The following is a 26420-nucleotide window of genomic DNA, read 5'->3' as shown; positions in this document are numbered from 1 at the left end:
TGTAAAATAAAGACTGGCTTTATTGATATGAATCACATTGCAAATACAACACGGATGCAAGCGTAACAGTTTTAGATGACACCATCTATTTCTTCTAACTAAGACAACTGACACATGAAGCTGTCTTGAAATACAGTCAAAGAATACTACCTAATAAATACATTTTTCACACTGTCTTTTGACGCTTTTTTTTTTTTTTTTTTTTTTTGCTGACAGCTTGTATATAATTTTGGATTCCTTTTCTTACCATCCCTACTATTTGTGATTCACTTTATTAACACAAATGATAAAAGATAACCCAACACAAAAGATACAGCAAAAATAAATAAAATAAACATGGCAGGAAGGATAGCAAACCCATAACTAATGTAATCTCTTTTTCACATATAAGGTTCATACTGTATTACTGCAAAAAACATACAATCATGTGAGACTTTCTGCTAAAAATGCCCATGCAAATCTTTGAGAATTTCAGAAACTACATAAAAATCACAACAACAGACTGTAGTTCTTTAACAGAGTGCCTCCAATAGTCAGTGCCTTCTGTTCTTTAGTAGATGTTAAGTTGTCTTGATTGCTCTTAATACAAGTACATACAGTGGCCCCCCAAAAGTATTCAGACACTTAAAGGAATAGTTTACCCAAAAATTATAATCTATAAAATTATAATCTCTCATCATTTACTCATCCTTATGCCGTCTCAAACTCGCCAAGCACGAGGAAGTGTAATCAAGCTTCAAATCGTAATCGCACCCAGGAGACTACAAAGGTCAAGTTTTTTTTTTTGTTTGTTTTTGTATGGATTACCTCTATGCTGTCTTTATGTCCTTTTTGGTGCTTGAAAGTGTTGGACCCCATTGACTTGTATTGTATGGACATAAGTACTTCATATCTCCATCAAAATATCTTCGTTTATGTTCTGCAGAAGATCAAAGGTCATACAAGTTTGAGACGGTATAAGGTGAGTAAATGATGAGAGAATTCTATTTTTTGAGTGGACTACTCCGTAGCCACACTTAGAAATTTATAAATTTTATTGCAATAGATAACAAAATATCAAACCACGTGGCATTTGCAAGCAAATTATGCTAGAGCTGAGCTATTTTTGCAATAACTTTTAGCTGACAGGTGTTAAGGCCATTCTTAGTGGATGTTAGTTCCCCTGAAGTTCTCACAGGTGTCTTAGCAGAGTAAACAAAGGTAGGGGTGGACTGGGAAGAGAAATCGGCCCTGACTGGGGGGCAGGAGGTGGGGGGGGGGTTCTTTTCTGCATATTGCAGCCCTTTTCAGCTAATCGCAGTCTGTTCAGCATAACGAGGCGGCCAGTTTCAGCTTAACGTCACCCGTTCTGCCCCATTTCGCGGCCATCCACCCGAGAAAAGTCCTAGTTCTCCCTATGGCCAGTCCACCCCTGACCACAGGTGTACAGTTTATTACATTAAATAACTCTCTTTGGATATGTTGCACAAGTTTGAAAACCAGGAAGTGTTCACATTTTGGTACTTCATTATAAACAATATATCTATTGTTGTTGAACTGGAAATCAAACAAGCTTCTGTTTCACTTATTTGCCAGAAAAGTGTGCTTGTGCTGCATTTGTTCAGAAAATGGCACTTGGTTTGATATTTTATAAAATAAATGTGCCTAAATACTTTTTGAGGTCACTGTAACTGGTTAACTAAATAACATCTTTCTTGCGTCACACATTTTTACCCCTATTAACAGGGTGTTTTGAGTAATTTTCATACATAAAGCTGTACAAGTACTCTGTAATAAGAAAAATCCCAACACAATCATCTAAAGAAAGCTTGAACTAAGCATTCATAGTCTTAAAAAAAGAAGAAAAAATACTTTTTGGCAGCTGTTTATTATGTTGCCTCTAACTATTACTTTTAATACATTTTGATGTCTTTTATTGAACAATCATCAGGCAATACTCTATTTTTCAATAATAAATTCCATCAGTGCTACTGTAGATCTCAAATGGATGAAGAATGTCACTGTGTGGATATCTAAAGCTCCTCAGAGCGAATGACGTGGAACAATGTGACATTATACAGCACCTGGTGCCCATTGTTCCATGCATAAAGAGCTCTGTCTCTGGGGTTATAATCCAGCATGGAGATATGGGAATACTTGTTCTGCAAGGGAATGTCAATGTACTCATAAGTAGAGGAGTTGGTATGGAAAGCAAAGTAGACCTTTGTCCCTCCTGAGTAGCCATTGGTGACATAAAGTGTTCCACAGATCATAAAGGCCTCACCTGCGCTCCTCTTTGGGTGGTTGGTGCTATAGCTCTTGATCACCTGCAGAGTTGATGGATTGAGCTTGCTGATGACGATGTTCCCTGCGTTCTGATTGGTGGCGTACACGACCCAAAGCCCGCCTTCATCCACCATTAGATCAATGTCTGAGTGACCACCCCAGGAGTAGTGGTAGCGATTGTTGTAGCCGGCGTAATCCAGCTGATTTGACTTGCTGATGGTAGACGTCTTAAAGTCGAATTTGATGATGGTGTTGCTTTGGAATTTATTGAAGTAGATGGAGCCATTGTAGACAACCTGTCCTGTGCCTGACCAGGGGTGAGGAAGCCGATGCGAGGTGAAGTTGTCAGAATACATGAAGTCAGCCATGGATTTGTATTCCCGGACAAAGCGGTTATTGTGGTAGCCGTCCATGTACCAGACCTGTTGGTGAGAAAATGAATGTGTATCAGTTCTTTCTTTATGGTTACAAAGACCAGGAACTACCTGAAAATTGGGACCCATTATAAAACTTACTTAAACTTGTCAACTTAGGTTGTCTCCAAAATTGACAAGAGGTGCAACAAATAAACATAAATGGGACCCACATTATATTAGGTGGCCTTAACTACTAGGTACTTAACCATTTGATACAATGTACTTATTATGTACATACATGTTATTGCATTATAATTACATTTAAAGTACTTGCATTTAATTACATTTGTAGTTACACTGTTAACTTTACCCCTAACCCTAACCCAACCCTTACCCCAAAACCTAACTCTAACTCCTAATCCTAATCCTAACCCTACCCTTACTCCTAAACCTACCCGTACCTCAACCTCAGTAGGAGCAAATGTGGGCATTTTACAGAACAACATGTAGTTACACAGTAAATACATAGTCTTGTATGTATTTAATGTTAGTACACAGTAGTTAAGACCACCTTATATTAAATGTGACCTGTAAATGAAACAGCACTGTGTTGTATTGTTTATTGCAAAGAGCATACCTGCTTAAAGCACTTTCCATTTTTTAAATTAAAGGGCATTCAATTATAAAATCAAAAGATTTAACCAGTTCATATTCTCACATACTTGCCCACTTCAAGCACTGGCAACAGGATGCTAGAATGAGCACAATATAATGCAACAGAAATTGGGGGTCTCGAGAAGCGATTTACTAAATTGAACTACTTTCCTGACACAGCGTTTTAAAATGCATTGCTTATGCAGCAAGACACTGATAAGCGAGCAAGACGCAATGGCCAAAGACCTTAGTCATCATCAGTGCATGGAACACAATTCTAATTAAACAACAGAATGTAAATTTTTATCTTAAATTAGAAAAATATTTGAATTTCACAGCCTGAATGAATATTATTAATGAATATTAATTATGTGACATGACATTCTCCCATTAGTTTGACCTGATATGATGACCTGATGACCAGAGTTTGGCTCGGATTGCCACATATCGCTCCAGTGGGAAAAAAAGGATACATTTTCTTGAGAAGCAAAAATGTGGATAATAACAAGACTGGATTTCAGAGAATATATCTTATAATATATCTAAATAAACAAAATTTAGTGGTCTATGCTGCAAACTGAAAAAAAAAAAAGAGAATGAAACTTTATTTAAAGTATATATTCTTCAAAGTTGTATAAAAGCTATAAATAAGTCTTATTATCTTATACAGTGTTGGTTCTCAAGTAAATGTGTTTTTTTTAAAGTATATTTGTACTGGAACACATGATAAAAATACCGAAAATAATTAGTTTGAAGCAAACACTTGGCTTCTAGTTGGCCAATTTATTTTTATTTTTTTGGCACTCTTAAAATGAAACCATTAACATATAATGATTAGTTCCCAGAATGTGGGGAAATAATCCTCTATTATAATGGTTGTTACGCCCTTGGCAAAGACCTCACCTCTCTAGTCATGGTGAAGCCTTGCTTTTAACAAAGTACTTAATTCACATTATATTTTACATTATATAGACCTGAGTCATAGGGACTGTCACATAATATTAGTTTCCTAACTTGCCAATAATAAGCCATTCATGCTTCAAACCCATTTCCTAATACCCATTCCTTGGCATGTAATTAGAAACTCTTAGACCCTGTTTACACCTGTTATTAAGATGCGTCTTGGGTGATCGGATCACAAGTGGTCAGATGAGACACATCGCTGTTTACATCTGGTTGTTTAAATGCATCTCCTGTGACAACTTGTGATTGTATTTGGAGGGGAGGGACTCTGTTTCATGACAACATACATCAATCACTATGTCAGTGTGTTACTGCTTGACATTAAAGTGCAACAAAGTCAGAAAAGGAAGTGCCAAATAAACAGTGCACTATTTCTCCAAGATGCAGCTGAAATTTAATCTAAGCACAGAATCATAATTTCCAGCAAAATTTTCCATTACTTTAGTGGATTACTGTATTAACCTGAGCTGCAGATGTTCATGATTTCATAAGTGTCTGTGCATGTTTATTTCAGACACACTGAAGAAGATCCGTGAAGTTCTCATGCTTGTGTATATATCTGCTTTTTTAATTTTTCAGATCAGATAGTTATTTCCTTTGAAAACGCTTGTAACCGGCAAACTCTTGTTTTAGTGCAGCGGTTGATTGGCAGGTGAGGGGTGATGTTTCGCTGCTGCCGGGATGCATACAGGACAGATTAGCGTTTACATATCAAATGTGATGCGGTTACATGCGTTTTTGACCCCATATGTATGTGCTTTTTGTGATCTGATCACAAAACGTTTTAGACCCCAATTAGACCTGACCACATGTGATCTGATCACCAAAATGCATCTTAATATCAGGTGGAAACAGGGTCTTAATGTCTGATCCTGTAAAGTGTGTTCTCACTGCTGAGAGAGAGAGTTGAACTCAGACTATCAGAGGCTTCACGAAGGGCAACTCTCTGACCCTTCATCAATCATTCAGTGCTCAGACAGAACTGCAGGCCAGTAGCCCTTCTGTTTCTGAGCTTTTCTAATGGATCGATCCATTTCAAAGGAGCTAAAAACTCCACAGCCTCACCTTCAGCCATCCCCTTTGAAGTTGTTGCATTAATATATGATGGGATCATGGATTAGTTGTCAAGCAGCTTACTTGCTACTGATATCTAACAAAGATGGATGTGTTAGACAATGTTAGACAAATTGGAAGAAGACGGAAAAGCTTGTACAAAGACAGGAAACCAAAATAGTCTTTTAAGACTGTGTATGCACAGAATACTTAAGTATGTGTGAAAAAGCTATGAAACCTACAGCAATGTACCAACATTTGTGTAAAATAGGAATTCATTCAGCCCTTACCGGGAATGACTTTGCTGTCATGCTAATGAAATTTTGCAAGATTTACACCTATCATTTGCATCTTAACGTGTGGTGGAAATGTATTTTTGGCCTGTTTTCAAGAAATACACTGCAGGTACAAAAAGAGTGCTGATGAGATGAAGTGAAAGAAATTTTACCCCCAAAAAACCCCACAGAGTCGTGATTAAAGTCAAGCGCATGCAGTGATTAAAGCCATTTATCTTACACTGAACAGTGCACTTGTCATTTCTTTATGTACAAAAAAAAAAGGAATTTAGCTATGACAGTTAGGGTTCTATGAACTCACCCTTGTATCACCATCAGGGGCAAGTGGATCAGTCATCCAGGATCCATACCTTGATCCAGACGTCTTTACGGTTATGGAATCACTTATTCCTGTCAGCTTCCCACATGCTGGTAATAACAGTAAAAAATGCAGAAGGGTCATCACAATAGAACTTTGAGGTGTGTTTCTATACTTTCCAACAACTGAGCAATATGCTGTAAAACTTAAAGAGATGGTTCACCCAAAAATGAAAATTCTGTCACCATTTACTCATGTTAAGAAATTCCAAACCTGTATGAATTTCTTGTGAAACACAGAAGGACATATTAGGCAGAATGTTAGCCACAGTTACAATTCACTTTCATGGAAAAAAGTAGCAATGAAAGTGAATGGTAACTGAATTGTAATCTAACATCTCCCTCTGTGTTCCATAGAAAAAAGAAAGTCATCCAGGTTTAGAACAACATGTGGGTGAATAAAAGACAAAATGTTCAATATGAACTATCAGTTTAAAGCTAAATTGGGTAATCTCTGTGCCACAAGCATCACCAAACGTTAAAAAAAAGATTGTTTTCAAACAGGTTTTCTGATTACTCAGCCTGTCTTTCATTTGTCAGACATGGGTGTGGCATGGGTGTGTTTCCCATCCAATAACATAACTCACTGCTTAACCACCACAGTATGACGCATCATTGGAGAAATTAACCAGCTAGTAATTAAAAAAGTCTTGACAGAATGAAAGATAGCCTATAGAAAGAAAGATAAGGAATAAAAGACATATAAGCCTCAGCGAAGTCAAATGACACCACAGTCTCATAAGAAACTATGCTTTGAACCACAAGTAAAGAGCTGTAGTTCCAACCACACAACTTTGCGATGCTGTTTGTGAATGTTCATAGGAACTGTGGTTTCGGTTATCACTAAATTGTTGAATTATGTTGGTAACAATGGAACTTGCGATTGTAGACCTTATTCACAGTAGTGCCATATTTGATTTTTGATGTGAATAAAAGGCTGTGAGGGATAGACTTACAAGGCTCTTAAATGGCGTGCACTGTATAAATCTGTATAAAGCTCCTTGATCACATCTAATTTTCCATAACATGTCTAATTCCATAACTCATGTTTTCAGGAGTTTTTGTCCACTGATATTTTTTGAAATTTTATTTGTTTTTTTTTTCAATGTGTCATCATTGGAACAATCCAAAACACTAAACAACAGTACAACCCTTTGAAGAGACTGTAAGTCTATCCCTCACAGCCTCGGTTTACTCTGCATATTAAGCTCAGATAGGAGCAAGTATTTTAGCAACTAAATGACACACTTCAGCTTTAAGTGTTCTACACTGATAAATGTGCTGGATGGGGAGATGTAGGTGTTTCTGTCATATTCTGGCATGTGTTAGGCACTCAGGCAGTTTGCAGGCATCAGTGGACCTCTCATTGTCTCTGTTTTGAAACCGTGTCAGACAGATGCACTGAAGCATAACTTGTGTGGACGTCTGCAGTGTTGAAGATTTCGGATACACAAGGAAGCGTGTGCATCTCTCATACTTATTTCTTTTTGGCACTCTTTCTTTTTCTCTCTTTCTCTGTCGGATACTTGATTCAGCTCCCCCCCCCCCCCTCTCTCTCTCTCTCTCTCTCTCTCTCTCTCTCTCTCACTCTATCTATTCTGTCTTTTCTTCCTCCTGTTGTGCTGTTCTGGCAGCCTATTGAGGCACAGCAACTGCCTTTTTTTAATGAAATGTCCATTTATAGTTACTCCTCTGTTTTCCATGATATCTTTACAATATTCTTTGCCTGAGAGTGAAATGTGAACACTGTGCTAGTTTATATAAAACCTCACCAGAGCCAGTTCTGGTGAAAGGATTGTTTTAAATTTCACTGACTGAAAATCTTGTGTTATTTTATATTGTCGGCTACTCTTATTTCAATTTTCAGACAGTCAGTGAACTAGACTGGATATCTGAGCACTGAAATATACGCTTTGGCATACAATTATTATAACAGAGTAATACTGATTTACCCTACATTAAATTCACTACAAAACCCCTTAACAGACAGCAGAATTGACCTCTTTATGATTACTCATAATCTGCTAATATTGACCTGCGTAATTCCAAAATCCCACTGGGATTGAATGAGTTGTGATTTATTCACCCAGTTCTCTGTACTAGGTGTACTGCCGCAAACATAACCTACATTCAAGGCTATTCTATGGTACATGATGGTCAATAAATACAAGCACAGGTGGTCAATCTTTACAACAGACCTGATGACCAAATGTTAATTGAATAGGCTGTGGCAGGCAATAGATTGTAATTATATTAGTGTATATATGATGGGACAGTATGATATAGCAAAGTACCATTTCTATTTTTGCAATGATAGGCGATGGTACTGAATACAGCATGAACTCAAAGCCAGGATGTATAGTGTTAATGAAGCAGACTGTTGGTGAAATTATCTTGAAATACATACAAGCAACACTGAGTTTACAGCCCCATCTTGCTACTGTGTGACTGCTGCTTTACATAGTTAAATAGGCCTACAGTATATACTGTATTTTCCTCAAATATATTTCTCATAAAATTCTGGCATTAAATATCACCAACCCATATATTTTAATAAAAAAAATTAAATAAAATAAATAAATAAATTAATTAATTAATTAATAAGACATCATATTGAGGCACTTACAATAGAAGTAAACAGCGCTGTGCATTTAGAATGTTTAAAAGCTAAAATGTGAAGCTCATATTTTTGTTAAAGCACTTGCATACAGTAGTTTTTTCCTTAAAATTGGTATTATTTAAGCTGTAAATTAAAATTAATTATTTTTCTTTTATCCTACTTGTGTCTATTATGAGAAAGTTGCAGAGTTAATTGGCTTTATATGGTCAGGAGTTGAAACATTGGAAAAACCTATGGAAATACAAGGTTAGTAAGTAATTTTTTCACACTAGTCTTATGTTAACACATACAATGTTTATGTCTTGTGGCTATACTATAAAAACAGTATGTATTTTAATGGTCTTGTGTTGCTCTAATTACTCCCATTTTACAGTAAATTCCTTGTAACCATGAAAACCAAAAAACTGAGGGACCAATTGAAATTAATTTATGTGGTAATCAATAAATCAACAAAAGTATAATTTTACAATATATTGTAACATATTGTAATTTACCTTATAAGATTTAATTCGCTTTAGTAAATTCATTAGGTATCATGAAATAACAATGAACAGCGATTAATTACAGCATTTATTAATCTTGGTTAATGTTAATTTAACAAAATATTGTTCATTGTTTGTTCATATTAGTTCATAGTGCATTTACATACTGTATACTCTATTAACATTAACTAAGATTAATAAATGCTGTTAAAATATTGTTCATTGTTAGTTCATGCTAACTATTGCAGTATTAAATTGCAGAGGTGGGTAGTAAAGCACTACATTTACTCCGTTACATTTACTTGAGTAACTTTTTGAAAAAAAAAAATGTTACTTTTAGAGTAGGTTTAAAAGTGGGTACTTTTACTCTCACTCAAGTAAATTTTTACTTTTGCTTTACTTTTACAATGGGCAGTGTTCCTGTCGTTACATTACTGGGTTTAATTTTAGTTAATGTGTAATTTATTGAGAGATTATTAAATGGACTTTTACGAGAGCGGAATTTCACACAGCTGCACGCGCTGTCACAGACTGTCACTCAAGTCATCAATGCTGCAGCATCAAACTCTTCAAAGTGAAACACTTTCTTCGCTCCGCACAGTGAAAAAAATAATAGTTTCTTCATGCAATGCCTTCATTTAAAGGTGTCATGAATTGGATTTTTATTTTGTTTTATTTTATAATGTTCCTTGAGGTCCACTTATAATGTTAGTGTGATTTTTTCATTAAAAGTAGTCATAATTTAGGAATAATTTGTCATTTTCTATCCAGTTTTTGTGCCTCTGATTCAAATGCTCCGTTTTTTGGGGCGTGTGTTCTTAAAGACTTCAGTGTAAACACCCACTGCTGTGATTGGGTAACATCTTTGAATGTGGATAAGTGTAAACCCCCCCCCCCCCCCCCATAAAGCACATGTGGGGTAGTTTTGAAAACTTCGGATGGTTAAAAAAATGACAACCGGAGGAATTCATCCATACATGTTTGAGCCAGAGTCTGATCCAGAATTAACCCCCTCCACAAACACCATGGATACTACAGTCTGTGACAGCGTGGTAAGTAATCACTGTAATTTACTTGTCTATTTGTGTAATAGGTATTACTTTTACTGTTGTTTAAACCAAGACACGACACAACGGTGTGTATCTTGTTACATAGTTGGGGCATTTTCCAACTGTGAAACATTTCCGTGTTTTACAAATGCTGAGTAACGCATGACAGTACCAAATAAAGTGTAAATACATGGTGCTATCACATTTATAACTATGAAAGGATACACTTACCAGTCATGTTTTCATTAAAAAGGAAAGAGATTGTCTAAATATATTGATATCAAGACTCTTTAGGTGCATCTGTGTCAATTGTGCCATCATGCCAACAGAGCAAGAAAATATATGCTGCTTAGAGATCCCTGTGCATTAAAACTAATACACGAGCATCTAAAATCACTAGGATCAAATCAAATACTTAGTACACATCTAACAGTCTGTAACATATGAAGCAAAACAGTTAACATGGATAATCACACTTGTTTGTTGCAACATCACTATCGGTTCCAATGTATTTGGCACTGCATCAACTTTTAATTTAAGTCTCTCTGCAAAGCCTGCTTCGAACTGTGTCTTGTTTGTGAAAGAATCATCGATAAAATGAAGTGAGCAAACAAACATGTTCTTAACGATGGGATCCGGGACTTCATTAAAAATAAACGTCAGCCACTCTTTCTTAATGTTGGGATCCTTGCGAAGCAAATGCAAAAAATCTAGTTTCCCACAACCTGGCACTGCACAATATCTTGACATCTTTGTGGCCATCGTGACACCTCCTGTTGCTCCAAAAATAATCTCACTTCTATACTCTATCGGCAAGACCGGTGGGCGGGCCTAAGCAGTGTCGACGATAAAGTAGGTGTTGATCTGTTTATGCAGAGGCTGGCCTGTGCTGATGTAATACCACACTATGACGTATTAGTGAGGAGGAAGTAGAGAACAAGTCATTTTGGCACCTTGGTTTCAATAAAGCCTTTTTTTGGACTAACGAAGAAGTTTTCGGTTCTAAAATTTACAGTATGTTTTTATAGTGATATGAACTCTTATATGTCAAGATATCAGGATAAGTTTGATTTTCCAATTCATGACCCCTTTAACACCAAACAAGCTGATATTTCAAGATTAAAATCTCAGCATCAATTTAAGGCAACACGCTGAGGTAAGTTTTGCCTCTAATGCTAACACGGGCTTTTCTGTGTAATGTGATGGTCATTTTCAGGGTGATAATGTAACTGGGCTCTTATGACATCAGTTTTTAAGTGTACATTTTTAAATCAGTGCAGCAATATATCAGTGGGCTTTGTCCCGCGTCCCGCATGTCATGAGCAGTATTTATGCATTTACTGGAAACTATTGCAGCTACTTCGGGTGGATTATCTGTATAAATCCATGTTAAGTATAAATGTCTTTTGCTCTGCCGTTCGCGTGATTGACAAATGGAGCGCGAACAGACAGCATTTCTGCGCGTGCACAGCGAGGGGCGCAAAACGATCGTATGGCGAAGAGAGTGGCTGTGTCCGAAATCGTTCACTCAAACACTATTTCCTATATAGTGAATGGCAGTGAGTGCACTATATCTTAGCAGTGAGTGAATGAAATAAGTGAGTGAATTCGGACGCTGACGTAAACACCGAGTGTCGGAGCTCTGGGGCTCTCGCAGAAACAACGTCACATATGAACTTTTAAAATGCTTGGGCCTTACTTGTTATTCTTATTAAATAATATATTAATATTATTTATCTTCATTCTGTTTGTCATTTTTAATATATACTGTGTTAATATAAAGAGTAAACACATTTGATCAAATAAAGAGTAAATTTTAAAATGTATCTGTATGTTTTGCCTCTCTATATGTTATTATGTTATTTTAATCAAGTAATGATTTGTCAAAAAGTAATTTACTACATTCAAATAAAACATTGCAGGAGTGAAGGAAGCAGTAAACTGCCAGCTGGTACATCTTCCACATGGTGGATTGTGGCAATTAACCATTGTCGACTATACATCAAATGTACTCTCAAAATAAGAGTGCATTGTGGGTAAGAAAGAGTGAACAAAAGTAGGGAACGAGTGGCCCACTCAGAATTCAGACACTCCTACAAAATGGCGGACACTCAAAATAGTGCACTATATAGTGGATTGGGGGCGGTTTCAGACACAGCGTGTGTTCCACGAACGGGGTTGGTGCCCTACGCACTAGGCTCCATACTCTGCATTTAGAGAGCGGTGGTACTGCTGTACAGAACTAATGATCTAAATTCTTTCAACACTGAAAACTGTAACTACACTGAAATAAGAATCCACGCAGGACTTTAAAAGCTATGAAAGTAGGCATTAATAAAGCATGATCTTGCTTTGGTTTATATTTCAGCATTATATATAATGTCCTTGTGGGACATTTTCATGTTTTGTAGGTCCATACAATGCAAATGAATGGGTGGTAACATTTTGGCAACAAAATCCCATAAGTCAGCATAAAAGTAATCCATAAGACTCCAGTGGTTAAATCAGTCTCTCCAGAAGTGATGTGATAGATGTGGATGAGAAACAGAAAAACAGATCACCTTCACCTTCTTCTTCTTCGTGTTTTTGGTGATTCACATTCTTCTCTGCATATCGCCCCCTGCTGGGTAGGTAGAAGAATGTCTAGCAAAAATGACAAATATTGATCTGTTTCTCACCCACACCTATCATATCACTTCTGAAGATATGGATTTATCTACTGGAGTCTTATGAATTACTTTTATGCTGCCTTTATGTGCTTTTTGGAGCATCAAAATTGTGGCCTACAGAGCTAAAATATTCTTCTAAAAATATTAATTTGTGTTCTGCAGAAGAAAGGAAGTCATACATATCTGGGATGGCATGAGTGTGAGTAACTGATGAGAGAATTTTCATTATTGGTTTAACTATCTCTTTAAAGTGATAGCTCAGCCATAATTTTATATTCTGTCATCATTTCTCAACCCTCATGTTGTTCCAAACCCTTGTGACCCTTTGTATTATGTGGAACACAAAATATGTTAGACAGAATGTTAGGGACTGACAGTCTCGGTCACCATTCACTTTCAAAATATGGAGAGAAAAAAACATTCACCGAAAGTAAATAGTGACTCAGGCAAACATTCTGTTTAATATATCCTTATTGTGTTGCATGGAAGAAAGAAAGTCATACGGGTCTGGAACAACATGATGGTGAATGATGACAGAATTTCCATTAATAATAATAATAATAATTCTGTAATACATGTTAAATGTGTAATATGCAATGGAATATTGGGGAGTTAACGTCTATTATGTCATTTGTGAAAGTAACGAGTTACTCACTACTTCAGTACTCTTTTAATTGGATACTTTCTTACTCTTACTCAAGTAATTATTTATGTTAGTACTTTTACTTCTACTTGAGTAATTTTTTTTAAAAAGTAATTGTACTTTTACTTGAGTACCGTTTTTGGCTACTTTACCCACCTCTGTTAAATTGTAACAAATACATCCTTATTGTAAAGTGTTCCCTCAATGAATGTTGTCCATAGAAATTATGTATTGAATCTGGAACATTCTTTTAAGTTTTCTTGAGTGTCTGCTATCATATGCATAATGGAATGCCAGTGGATGCATAATCGGTTTGAAAAGCATTTATATTGTATAATCAGTTTAAGTAGAATTTATACTGAAAACTGCTTAACCCAACACTTCTCTTAATTTATTAATAGCTCTTAGTTCTTATAAGTAGGCATACTAAATGCTATTATTAGTACTTCTTGTTTTTGATTACGTAATTTGTATCCTCATAGCTTCGGACTGAATTCATGATTACAACACAATGTATGCACCTTGTAAAAAAACAAATACATTAAATTGTAAATGTCAATGTATATTAAGCATGGTCAGCATTCAGAGAATAGCTGGCCCAGGCTCCCATCAAAGCAATGCCTATTAACTACACTGAAGCCTAGATTTTTTATACTAGTAAATGTATGTCTAGCAAATTATTGTGGGACTTTTTCCCTTATCTGATAGCTTACCAGATGCTAGTGCAACATTAGGAATTCATGCAGCCAGGGGATTACTGTACAGGGAGCAACAATCTTTCAATAAAATCCTGTGATCATATTTAGATGGCCCTCTTTATCTCTGTATGCAGCTTTTTGCTCAGTTGAAAACTTCAGACTGCAGCTCTTTTTGGTATTTATTGTAATGCACCATAACCCACCATGCTGTCCTCTTTTAATCAAAGTAAGACTGCATTTGTATTATGCATGAGAACTGAATCTTATTACTCTAAAAAGAATAGCAATTCTCTATTGTTACCCAGAGTATGGTGCTGCTGACCTACAGTATATTCCAGTGTTCGAATGGTTAAGATTTCTGTGAAGTTTTGCTTTTGAAAAAGAACTTAATATCTTCATTATCTTTACATGTTTGTCTAATAATCAGACATAAGTCAGAGAATGTGTCCTGTTATATTATATTTGATCATCTAATTTACCTGTAAAGCCACTATGAATTCATGCCATGTCTCAGGTGGACCCGAAAGTATTTGTTAGAGGAGAGGACAGCACAGAAAGTTCTCATTAGTCACGTTTGTGTCTAACACCCGTAACAGAACCATTCCTCACTTCAGAATAAGACAAGAATCTGCTGCTGCAGTATCATATTAGCAATGCTAACATAAAATATTTCAAGGGAGAAAAATAACAAGAATGAAGAAAGAGTGGTTTGTATATTGTGATTTTTAAATTCAGTATGCTAATGCCCCATGCTGTAAAACTGCACAATAACATTACAGTGTTTTGCACAATCATAATTCATAGAGTAAGGACCAATGACTCTGATGCTATAAAGGAAATATCCTTGAGTCTAATTTTCAGTAAATATTGAAACTACACTTTGTTATTGCTTTTTGGTAGCAATAAATATTTAATTTAAATATTTTAGAGCACAGCATAACTCTGTATGTGTGTGTGTGTGTGTGTGTGTGTGTGTGTGTGTGTGTGTAAATATACAGTATATGTGTGTTTAGACATTTTAAGATGTTGTTAATTTTCATGACTTTTCCATGCCAATGAAACATCTTTTAAAATATCCTGAAATCCTAAAATAAACAGATTTTTTCCTGGTTTTCCATGACCTTGGGAACCATGCTTTTAAAATCTGAGATAATCTTAAGTGTGCCTCTGCATGTTTTTGCATTATTTAATTTCTTAATATACGGTAAAAACAAAAGAAAAAGAAAAGGCTTTTGTCTTTAAGTATAAGAAACACAAATATGTTTTTCTGCTTGCTTTTCTGGGTGGTTTATGTTTAGATCATGATTGAAAAGTAACTCATAATCTTCATAATTAGCTTCATGTACTCGCTTGCATACTAAAATATGCATTTTAAAACAGTAGTCTTCTGTCTAGTTAAAAAAAAAAAAAAAAAAAAGGTTGTTTGTGTTTGTGCTCAAACTCATCCTACCTAATTTTTGCATGCATGCACGAAGCCTCTCCTCAAGATTTGACACCCTGTTGTGAAGCTCCTCGTAGTCAAACGCCCCGATCTCCTCCTGCAGTTCATTTAGCACTGACGTCAGATTCTTGACCTCCTCTTTAAACTGCATTACCAATTTTGCATCGGCCTTGTATTCCTCCAACACTGGTATCATTGGTCTAAGTTCCTCCATTTTCGCTTTTATGGCCTGAAAGGTTAAAATAGGCTTGGTTCAGTAGGCATGCGTGCAACGATTCTGTCCAAACACCTGCCTTGCCCTACACTTCCTCTCTGGCTACACTATCATGAGTGTGACTAGCAAATAGATGTAGAGTTCAAAATGACATAAATATCATAAAACAAGTTCTCAGTACACCAGCAAAAATTTGAAAAACTCTCTTTATTTGTCACCGTTGAAAATGCAATGTGTTAAGGGTTACATGCTTCACATACAACAATAGTTTCCCCCTTTTCAAAATATCCAAATATGCATTAACAAATCTGAATTAGTAAAGACAAGGAGATGGTATTACTGTAGGTTTAACATAAGCAAATCTACTCTTGGAAGACTGCTATAGTGGCATGCACAAAAAGACGGCAAACAGAATTCAAAGGGGCTTTGTAAACTGAATGGTGCAAATACTCAGTTGACCAGTTCAGGATTACAATGGGATTGAACTTGTTCTTCAGTCTCTGCAGTTTTGATTTAAGTCATAAAGTTAGCCCTGTAAGCAAGAAAATGAAATATGGTTGAATAGCTAACTCGCTAACCTTTCTAATACATACATACATTCAGAGTTAAATTCACACACACACATGATTACTATTATTTGCATATATGCAAATAATCATGATGGTATCTACCCTAGAATGTGTAAAGCTTTATCAGGTTATATTACTGATGTAAAAAAAGAATAATAATAATAATAAAAAGGATAAACATAACATATACAGCAATACTAGCAAATTATGAGTTCATGACATATTACTTAGGGACAATAAAGAGCAAAATCACCCTTGTGCAAACAAAGAAAAATGCCCTTTTTTCAGTTCTTTGATTCCATTTATGAAACTCAAACGTTTATGTATTCCTGCAGCAACTGAAATGCCATGTTTGTTTAAGCTCTGTGAAGACCTGAACTTCTGAAAATGAACAGCACCTTGTGGACTGCAGATTATATGACGATGTGTAAAGGATGACGTTTTACAATTATTGCATCCAAATATCTGATGCCTTCATACAATAAATGTTAAAGGGCAGAGCTATAAAATGTTTTTGAATATTTATCTTAGTTGGCCAATGAACAACATGTGCCACCAACATCATCCCAGAACAGCTACTTGGTCTCTTTGCTTGATACCATTTGTACACATTCCTGACCATCTTGTTTAAAATTAGCACATTTATTGCTTCAACAGCTCTGAACACAATGCATAGTTTTTGCTTTAAAGTCTTTGAAGAGCATGCCATAGGAGCTAAAAGATTTTGCCCGACTGATCTAAAAAAAAAAAAATTCTATTCACTCTGAGAGATGAATAGACACTACAAATTGCAATGTGCAACAAAATCGCTGCTCCCCTGTTTAGAAAAATAGCAATGGCCTCATTAGCATGCAGATGCAATTTACGTACTTGGCCAGCTAACAATACCTAAGATTGAAAAGTAGCTATGGTCAAATTAATCATATTTTGTAATTCAGTACTTGTTGGGAAAATGCTTGTGGCATCAAGTCAGAAAGCAAGAAAATCATTCTAAACCAATATTTTGAGCAAGCTTAGCTTGCAAATGTACATACATACTAAATGTAGCAAATGACTCGCTTCTTTTCTCTCTACATTATACAATTATTGATTAGGTAATTTTGTGTTAAATAGCATTAACAATAGTTAATCTAGATAGACAAGGCCAGTATTCAGGGCTTAGTGCAATACGTAAGTAACATTTTGTAAATGAGAAATATTGAATTCTGTCACAAATGAAACAGTAAGACTGATGACAATGGTATAACCAGAGATTTGTTGTACCTTGTATTGCTTGGCAATATTCTGTTTGTGGCTTTCCTCCACCTGTTTGAACTTGGATTCCAGGCCTCTCAACTGCACCTCCATTCTTTGCACATACTGCAGGTCTTTTTGGGTCCTCTGGTCGAGATTTTGGATTGACTGGGTCATATTCTGGACCTGGCAGAAAGATAAACAACATAAGAAAAGAATAAGCTCTTGCTACCTGCAAGAAACAAAAAAACAAAAAAAACAAAAAAAACAAAAAAAAAAAAACAACATTAACCAGTCTAAGGTGGTTTACTAGTCTTAGCTGGTTTAAGTTGGTTTAGATCATCTTCCAGCTAGGCCATGCTGGTCCTCAGCTGATATCCCAAACCCCTCTAGAACCAACAAAAGAGGCCAGCTTAATCACCTTGGACTGGCTGGGAGACAATATGACCACTTAAAGCAGGGGTGTCAAACTCGGTTCCTGGAGGGCCAAAGTCCAGCAGAGTTTAGCTCCAACCCTAATTAAACACACCTGAAGCAGCTAATCAAGGGCTGCGGCCCTGCAAGAACTGATTTTGACACCCCTGAGAAGGGATAGTACACCCAAAAAAGAAAACTCTCACATCATTTACTTACCCTCATGCCATCCCAGATGTTTATGAACTGTCTTTCTTCTGCTGAACACAAACGAAGATTCTTAGAAGAATATCTCAGCTTTGTAGGTCCAAACAATGCAAGTGATTTGTAACAAAAATTTGAAGCAGCAAAAAGCACATAAAGGCAGCATAAAAGTAATCCATAAGACTCCAGTGGTTATATATGTTTCTTCAGAAGTGATATGAAAGGTGTAGGTGAGAAACAGATCAATATTTAAGTCCTTTTTTTTTTTTACTATAAATTCTCCTCCCTGCCTGGTAGGGGGCGATATGCACAATGAATGCCAAATTCAAAAGAAGAAGAATGTGGATATACGAAAGTGATAGTGGAGATTCATAGTAAAAAACTACTTAAATATTGATCTGTTTCTCACCCACACTTATCATATTGCTTCTGAAGACATGGATTTAACCACTGGAGTCATATGAATTATTTTAAGCTGTCTTTATTTGCTTTTGGAGCTTCACAATTTTGGTACCCATTCATTTGCATTGTGAAGACCTATAGAGCTGAGATATCTTCTAAAATTGTTCATTTGTGAATTTTCATTTTGGGTGAACTATTCCTTTAAGGTTGGTTTATGCTATTTTTACAGCAGGTTAAAAGGCTATTACTGGGTGACAACCTTGTTGAAAGGATCTGTGAGAGTGATTCAGTGACGTATTTACTCTCTCAGTAAGTCTTTGCTTGGATATGTGTGTGTGTATTTTTTCTACAATGTTGAGGTTACTTTTTCCAGAAGCTGTCTCAGTTGTTTGGTCCTGGCATCCCGTGAGCACATGGTCTGCTGAGGAGCAACAACAGTGCACACACACCTGCCCTCACTGTCTTGGGCTGAGCTGTACACCTGCCACGACTCCTCGGGGTTAGCTGGCAGCACCTGGGCAAGAGACAAAACAAAGAGAAAAAAAGATCAATGAGTGAGGACAGCAAAGGTATATGGTTCAAGGGAAAGCAACTTTGTAACAATTTTATCCTTTCAGAGTTCATGATGTCAGTCTGTCTTTGAAAAGGTTACCTCCCTGAACAGTATATATTCTCTATATTACTTCCTCTTTCTCTGACTCTCTGTTTCTCTCATTATGTTTCTTCCTGTCCATTTAGGAGCAGAGCTGTGTATTAGTGGACAGTTTTTTCAAAGGATTCTTATACTTGGTTCTTTGTTCTTTGTTATGAAATGGTCTTTTCTCAAAGGGGATTTTATGACCCAGTGGCTTTACATAAAAGAGCCATCTGGAAGAGTGAGTGTTTCCGTATGTTTCATCCTAATCCTGAATAATCTAATGAATAATCCATATTCATAACCAGTGGGGAAAAAGCACTTTTTATTAAAACGAAGGAATGTTGTTGCAAATCTGCTGCCATTGTAAAGATGAATTCAGATTAAAATAAAAATCTAATCTTGTATTATGTGAGGACAGCATTTATTAGAATACCAAAATAGTAAAAGCATTTTTTTCAAAACACATACGAGAGATTCATCTCTCTCTCTCTCTCTCTCTCTCTCTCTCTCTTCTCTCTTTCTCTCTCTCCCTCACACACACACACACACTCACAGTTGATTTGATTAGTATATCTTACATAAAAGGATTTCTTTCATTGTATAGGTGACAGTCAGAAATGACCCAACCCTACAAATACAATCTGGTCAATAATCTTCTCACTGAGATACATTTTTACCCGATTACTGCACCTTTTGCATATGAGAAGAGATTTCTGTCCATTTGAAGAGGTGCATAATATGGAAAATCAATTAACACTAGTCAAATACTGTCGGGTCAAGAAACTCCTACTACCTAGTTTCTGGTTCGACCCAGCTCCTAGTGTCCTCCCATAACACCACTTCTGAGATGTCTCAAAGTGGAAACACTGAACTAATGAAAATGAAATGTGATTTTGTCTGTGCGTGGGCAAGTTCATTATCAAAGGTGACTGTTGTTTTTGTATTGTCATTATTTATCCCTTTTTGTCTGGCTGCACCACATGCAAATACCGGTACATAAAAGAGGCCTAGGCCCATTTAAAGTTGTGCAATCCCAATTAATAACTGAGCTCTGTGACGGGGATCTTACGTTTCTTTTAATAATAACTTTATAAACCACAAAAGGATGAAAAATTACTGTAACACATTTGAAGCTTCCTTAAACCAAAAGGTACTGTGGCGGTAATATGGTACAGTGATGGTATCAGATGGCAATACCGGTACTGAATAATTATTTATGGTATTTACATGGTACTACAGGGAAATTAAAAGAATACCATGATAGTAAAATCAATAAAAATAATAAAAAATAAAAAAATAAAATACAAATAAAAAACATGGTATTGCAATGGTACATGTCTAAATAGAATAAAATAATAATAATAAAATTAAAAAACGGCTATTTTATATAGGCTACTGTTTTGTGTGCATTGCTTGACAAGAATCGTAATCAATAAATTATATTTTGTCCCATTATATAATAATTAAATTCAAAGAATACTATTGTTCTACCATGTACTATCATAGTACTACTATGTACCATGGTGCTTGTTGGTATTTTTTATTAAGTGTTACTTTTACCATTTCCATTCCATACTGAAATTAATAATTTAATTCCCAATTATATAATATAAACTATTTAAATATTATGCTAAATAATACATATGTTTTGCAGCGCACATATTGTCTAAACAGATCTTGAGAACATGAATAAGGAGAATATTGAAACTCACGCCAGTGATCCGGTCGGGCACACCCGGAGGTGCCACGCTTAATTTGGTGCTATTCAGACCTACAAGAGAGGGCAACGTTTGCGACATCCAGTTGGTGATCATTGCCATCGTGCTGAGCACTACTCCAATTTTCAGTAAAGGCACCGACATCTCTGCTCTTCTTTTTCCCAGTAACCTTCATTATTCACATTCCAGTGGAGAACTGTGGTGCTGCTCACCTGCGCTGCTGACAGAGGTGATGTGCTTCTTCAAAGCACCCACTGGAAATGAATTCATCTCGGGCATTTTTACGCGCACTATCCTATACTGAACTTTACAATTACGGGCGCTTTCTTAGTTTATGAGAACAGTGTAGCTCTGCAGTCTACTCTGTCCACTCGAATAATGATGACGGCAATTCAGCAGACCATCTCATCTCATTGGTTCTGTGCCTCCGCCCACCCAGCATACTGGTGAAATATTCATAAATACCACAAACCTCCTCCTGACGCTTGACGCACGAACATTCAAAATTACTAAACGCATACCAAAAAGGTTTCTCTACGTTCTCACGGTGCCCACACAGTCAGCATAAATCAAACTCGGATTATAAAAAGACAAAATATGATAATAAAATCAAATATTACACTTTGCTCTCAAATGGCTGTAAATGTAATGAATGCCTCATTTTGACTTTCAAGTAATATACAATTACGAGTGTCTGATGTAATATTGCAGTAATACAGCAACATGTATAGCATAAAGTACATTATTTATGGGCTAATAAAGGGTTCCTATAATTGTTCATGCTCTCTGAGCATTTCACGAAGCTTTAAAATATGAACAGATGTCAGATTGAAGAGAAACATCACTTATACTCAAAGCTTTATGTCTGTGAGTGTTGAAGTCTCTGGACAAGATGAGTAGGGGAGCATTTTCTATTATAAGTATTATTATTAATATTATTAGGATATCTGACCAATGATACGGTGTCTCACATCATGTCATGGCGAGCGTTGACCAATAGATGGCAGTGCAGATTTCTCATTTTTCCATTATTATCTTTGACAGAAGTTCCCATCAGATTTATGAGAGTAACTTGAACACAGAGCGTGCATGGACCACCACCATTACACCAGACCTTTATTTTTATTTTATTGTATTTTTTAATCAAAAGTGGTAATAGTGATAGACAGAGTGGTGTTGGCGTAGAACTTGTAAGCAGAAGGTTGCTGGTTCAATCCCCACAGCCACCACCATTGTGTCCTTGAGCAAGGCACTTAACTCCAGGTTGCTCTGGGGGGATTAAGTGCACTGTAAGTGTCTGCCAAATACATAAATGTAAATCACAAGTCGTGCGTTTATAGACATATACACTACCGGTCAAAAGTTTTGAAACACTTACTCATTCTTTATTATAATTTTTTTTCCTTCACATTTTAGAATAATAGTAAAGTCATCAAAACTATGGAATAACATAAACTGAACAATGGGAATTATGTTGTGACTAAACAAAATCCAAAATAAATCAAAACTTTGTTATATTTTAGCATCTTCAAAGTAGTCACCCTTTGCCTAGAATTTGCAGAAATATACTCTTGACATTTTCTCAATCATCTTCTTGAGGTATCACCCTGGGATGATTTTTAAACAGTATTGAAGGAGTTCCCATCTATGTTGGGCATTTATTGGCTGCTTTTCTTTATTATTTGGTCCAAGTTATCCATTTCTTTTTTTTTTTTTTTTTTATTAAATTTTAGTTTTATAATGAAATAAATTAATATGGTGGCACAATAATATTTTTGTCTACAAAATTTATTTAAAACATTTAAGCATACGCCTTCAGATCAAAAGATTTTTAAGATCACGAGAAACATTTCAGTCAAGTGTTTCAAAACTTTTGACTGGTAGTGTACATATATAGAAATATGGTTGCCTTGCTAATAAATTGCTGCCATAATACTCATCTAAACAACTCAGATTTTAAAAATTGTTTTGATCCTTGTTAAAGTATGTCATTGTCTTGTATACATAAGCATATACTTAATCTTTATTTTGAGCCCTTTTTTTATATTTTGGTTAGCAACATTTCTTCTCACCAGCACTAATACATGAAGCACAACATCTGATTTAGACAAGAGAAGTTTCCTTCTGAGCAGGTCTATATTTATGCTATAGAGATTTTGAGCAGAGTTTATGGCTACATTAAAAATCACATCTGAAAAACTGCAAATAATTTAATGTTAAAGTAATTACTGATAATCAGTATTCTTAAATTAATGCTTTACCTCTGAATTAATTAGCATGTTGTGCCATGAAGTGTTTTCAACTCACTGATTAGGTTGTGTAGTGTAGGGATACAAAGTACATCATATTTATTTTATACATTATGTATAATGTAGCTATAATTCTTTAAACGCTGGATTTGTTCACTATTGCATTATTTGTGTACTATTGCATTTTTATAATATGACATTCAGGACCTCATTTTTCAGTGACTATTGATCTGGGATTCTACAAATCACTGCACTTATTTTCATAAAACTGATTCTGGAATCATAGTAAATCAAAGTTCTTTTAGAAACTAGCACCACATACTCACAATGTTGCTTTATTAATAGCCTACTTGTATAAAGGTATTCTAAAAGTACTAAAAACAGCTCTGTAAAAGACAAATGAAGATAAGCAGCAGGCTGCTTGCACCAATTTGCTTTACAGAATAACCCATTGAAGAATACAGAACCAGGGGTGTAAAGTAATTGAGTAAAAATACTTAAGTATTATTTTGGGAGATTTGAACTTTACTCAAGTGCAATTTAAACTAATACTTGTACTTTTACTTAATTACATTTCCAAAGAAATAATAGTACTTTTTACTCCTTACAATTTTATTTAAACTTGAGAAGTCACTACATTTTTGCAAATCATTTTATTTTGTCTTACTGGATTGAAGCCACCTTTTCACTGCATCTGACAAACGACAGATGACAGACCAGAGGTCAGCCATTTCAAATGGAGTGTCGCACGTCGGCTGTGTGGAGTTCTGACCATATGCAAAGGCAGAATTTCGAATCTGATTTGAGCTTCAGATATGTTGAAATATTAGTGTGACTAGACTGTATGTGACCACCTGACTGAATGTGATGTATTCATTCAAAACTATGAGCACGAAGTGAGAAACACTGACGATTTTTGTCCTAAACTTTAATCTAAACGCCTGCTAATTCTACAGATTGGACGGTTATGAAGTAAAAAATGATCATTCACTTTGCAAATATATAAAAACAAAATGCTTTTGTAATTAAATGTGTACATGTCATTTATTTCTGCACTTGCCTTCATATTTAAATAACATCTATGAATTTCTACTCCCTATTTGCTGAATTATTATAGTTGTTGTTGTTGTTGTTGTTAGGCAACTATTAATTATAATAATAACTATATAACCTAAACCTAACTGACAGTGTCATAAATGCAAATGTGAGATGGAAAACACAATTTATTAAGCAACCACATAATTTGTGTGGTGCTTCTATGACACTTTCGGCTCATGTTTCAACTCACGTGCTCTTCAGGACTCATACCCCGGTCCTTTGTATCGCACATGCACCACTATCAGTTGAGCACCTGCACAATTTGATCACACTTAAACAAGCTTGAAACTGTAGTTGGTTATGAAATGCAAACATAAAGGTATTTGTATGTCATAATATAGCATTGTGTGAGGAACAGAGCAAAAAGTGTTTATGAACTGATAATCTGCCATTTTACTCGTGATATGAGTGAAAGGGGATAAAAGTCATTGTTGTTTTAGCACATCTAGTTTTCATTCCACCAGGAAATTGACGTGTTTTGTAAAACAGGCCACATAAAAATCATTTTGCAAAAATGTTGTTATTGTAACATGATTCTATGAACAGGTTTCAAATGCCACTGGGGGAGAAATATGATGACTTTATAAACCAACCAAATTTAACAACATCCTCTCTCACACAATCTCCTCTCTTGATTTCTTTCTAGCTAGGAAAATATATATATATAGTTTTACTTTTTGAATACTTAAGTACAATTTGTTGTAAATACTTTTTTACTTTCACTCAAGTATGTTTTTGGCTAGATACTTGGACTTTTAATTAAGTAAAAATTTCACTCAGTATCCATATTTTCACTTAAGTATAATTTCTGAGTGCTTTTTACACCCCTATTCAGAACACTGGAAAGTAGTTACAGTATATTAGCCAAATTAATGCTCTGTTCATTTAGACAAATGACCTGGTCTCTGCAAGGCAGTTAATTGTTATCATTTGGTAAGACTCCACAGAATCTGCTATTAATAGAGTTTGATTAACTTATTAAAAGTCTTCACTATAATATAAAGGGACAGAGAAAAAAGACAGGTTGCTGAAGAGATCACTTCAATGTTGAGTGTGGAGAAAGCAATTCACCGGCTATTTTTGTCTTCAAAGTGGGATTGTAGAGTGTCAGACACAATCACAGCGTGTGGATAATGAGAATTTGCTGCACAAGTCCAGGAGGTGTTTAATATTGAATGGTTACAACCAAGTAGTTTGGCACAAAATGATAAAATAATAATACGTATCGCTCTCACAAATCCATTTCATTAGAGACCTTAATGCAATGTATTTCTGTCTTCAAATTTGAAATCTGCAAACTATTATTACTTACTCTGAAAACATAATAGCAACCATGCATCATGTTAAAGCATGCAAGCTATAATCTGAATTATAATAATAATAATAATAATAATAATAATAATAATAATAATAATAATAATAATAATATTATAAATAAAATAAAATAATAATAATAATAATAATAATAATAATAATATAAAATAATAATAATAGTAATAATAATAAATTTGCCTACAACAAAATTATACATCTATCTAACCATATGGCTGGTTAAAAGGTCTAGATACGAGAACCCCGCTGCGATTTCTTCTGAATTCGGCTTAGTCGTATTATTACATCGCGATTTACTCCTGCTTAAAAGATTAATCTACCCATTTATAATAATACACGGAACCGGCTTATTCTGTGCATATCTGGCTAATTAAACGGATATGTGCGCTAAAAATGGCGTTTATAAACCTACTTGGGTGAGTTCAGTGCCCATCAGTACAAGGAGGGTAAGACTTAGGAGCTTGCTTGCAGGCTGCATCTTCTGCCGCCGATGACACCTGATCCAAGGATATCACATGCAGATCTGTTTTCTGTGCAGTTGTCCGGCTCTCTATTTAGAAGCTCTTCTTGAGTATATATTTTATAATTCAGCTAAAAAATAATAATGGATCAAATGGCATGTGGTTTGCAGAGCCGTCTCTTTGCATATTTATTGCATCCCAGTTTCTCGACGCTCCCTCATCCACTTCCTCGCTGCCTTTGAAGACCACAGATCCGACCGCTAATGTAGGGATGAGCACGAAAGCGGTGGAAATATTACTTCATCACTAGACAAACTTGGCTGGTTAATAGAGGAGAGTAGGT

The 26420-nt window shown here is 35.6% G+C and overlaps 1 protein-coding gene across 2 annotated transcripts; it reads right to left on the bottom strand.

The window, feature by feature from the left end:
* LOC127439134 (noelin-like) lies at positions 1-26420 on the bottom strand. 2 transcript variants are annotated; one of them, XM_051695242.1, is made up of 6 exons: positions 26029-26420; positions 18947-19096; positions 17593-17748; positions 15556-15775; positions 5889-5995; positions 1-2687 (listed from the first exon to the last, which is right to left on the bottom strand). In XM_051695242.1, the coding sequence occupies exons 1-6, from the start codon at positions 26092-26094 to the stop codon at positions 2013-2015; spliced, it is 1374 nt and encodes a 457-aa protein (XP_051551202.1). In that variant the 5' UTR covers positions 26095-26420; the 3' UTR covers positions 1-2012. The 2 variants fall into 2 exon arrangements, with proteins under 2 accessions (XP_051551202.1, XP_051551192.1); XM_051695232.1 differs by lacking the exon at positions 26029-26420 and adding an exon at positions 20932-21324.

This window comes from Myxocyprinus asiaticus, chromosome 4, assembly GCF_019703515.2.
Source record: "Myxocyprinus asiaticus isolate MX2 ecotype Aquarium Trade chromosome 4, UBuf_Myxa_2, whole genome shotgun sequence".
Classification (NCBI taxonomy): Eukaryota; Metazoa; Chordata; class Actinopteri; order Cypriniformes; family Catostomidae; genus Myxocyprinus; species Myxocyprinus asiaticus.
Note: the sequence above shows the minus strand (reverse complement) of the source record. Positions and strands in the feature narration are given on the sequence as shown.

What these genes read in the sequence shown, in the direction of transcription:
- LOC127439134 (XM_051695232.1), bottom strand. Translation starts at nt 21,081, where the DNA reads ATGTCGGTGCCTTTACTGAAAATTGGAGTAGTGCTCAGCACGATGGCA. An exon ending in TGCCCGACCGGATCACTGGC is followed by an intron (nt 19,097 to 20,931) that starts GTGAGTTTCAAT and finishes TCTCTTGCCCAG; the next exon opens with GTGCTGCCAGCTAACCCCGA. An exon ending in TGCATGCATGCAAAAATTAG is followed by an intron (nt 5,996 to 15,555) that starts GTAGGATGAGTT and finishes TGTTATTACCAG; the next exon opens with CATGTGGGAAGCTGACAGGA.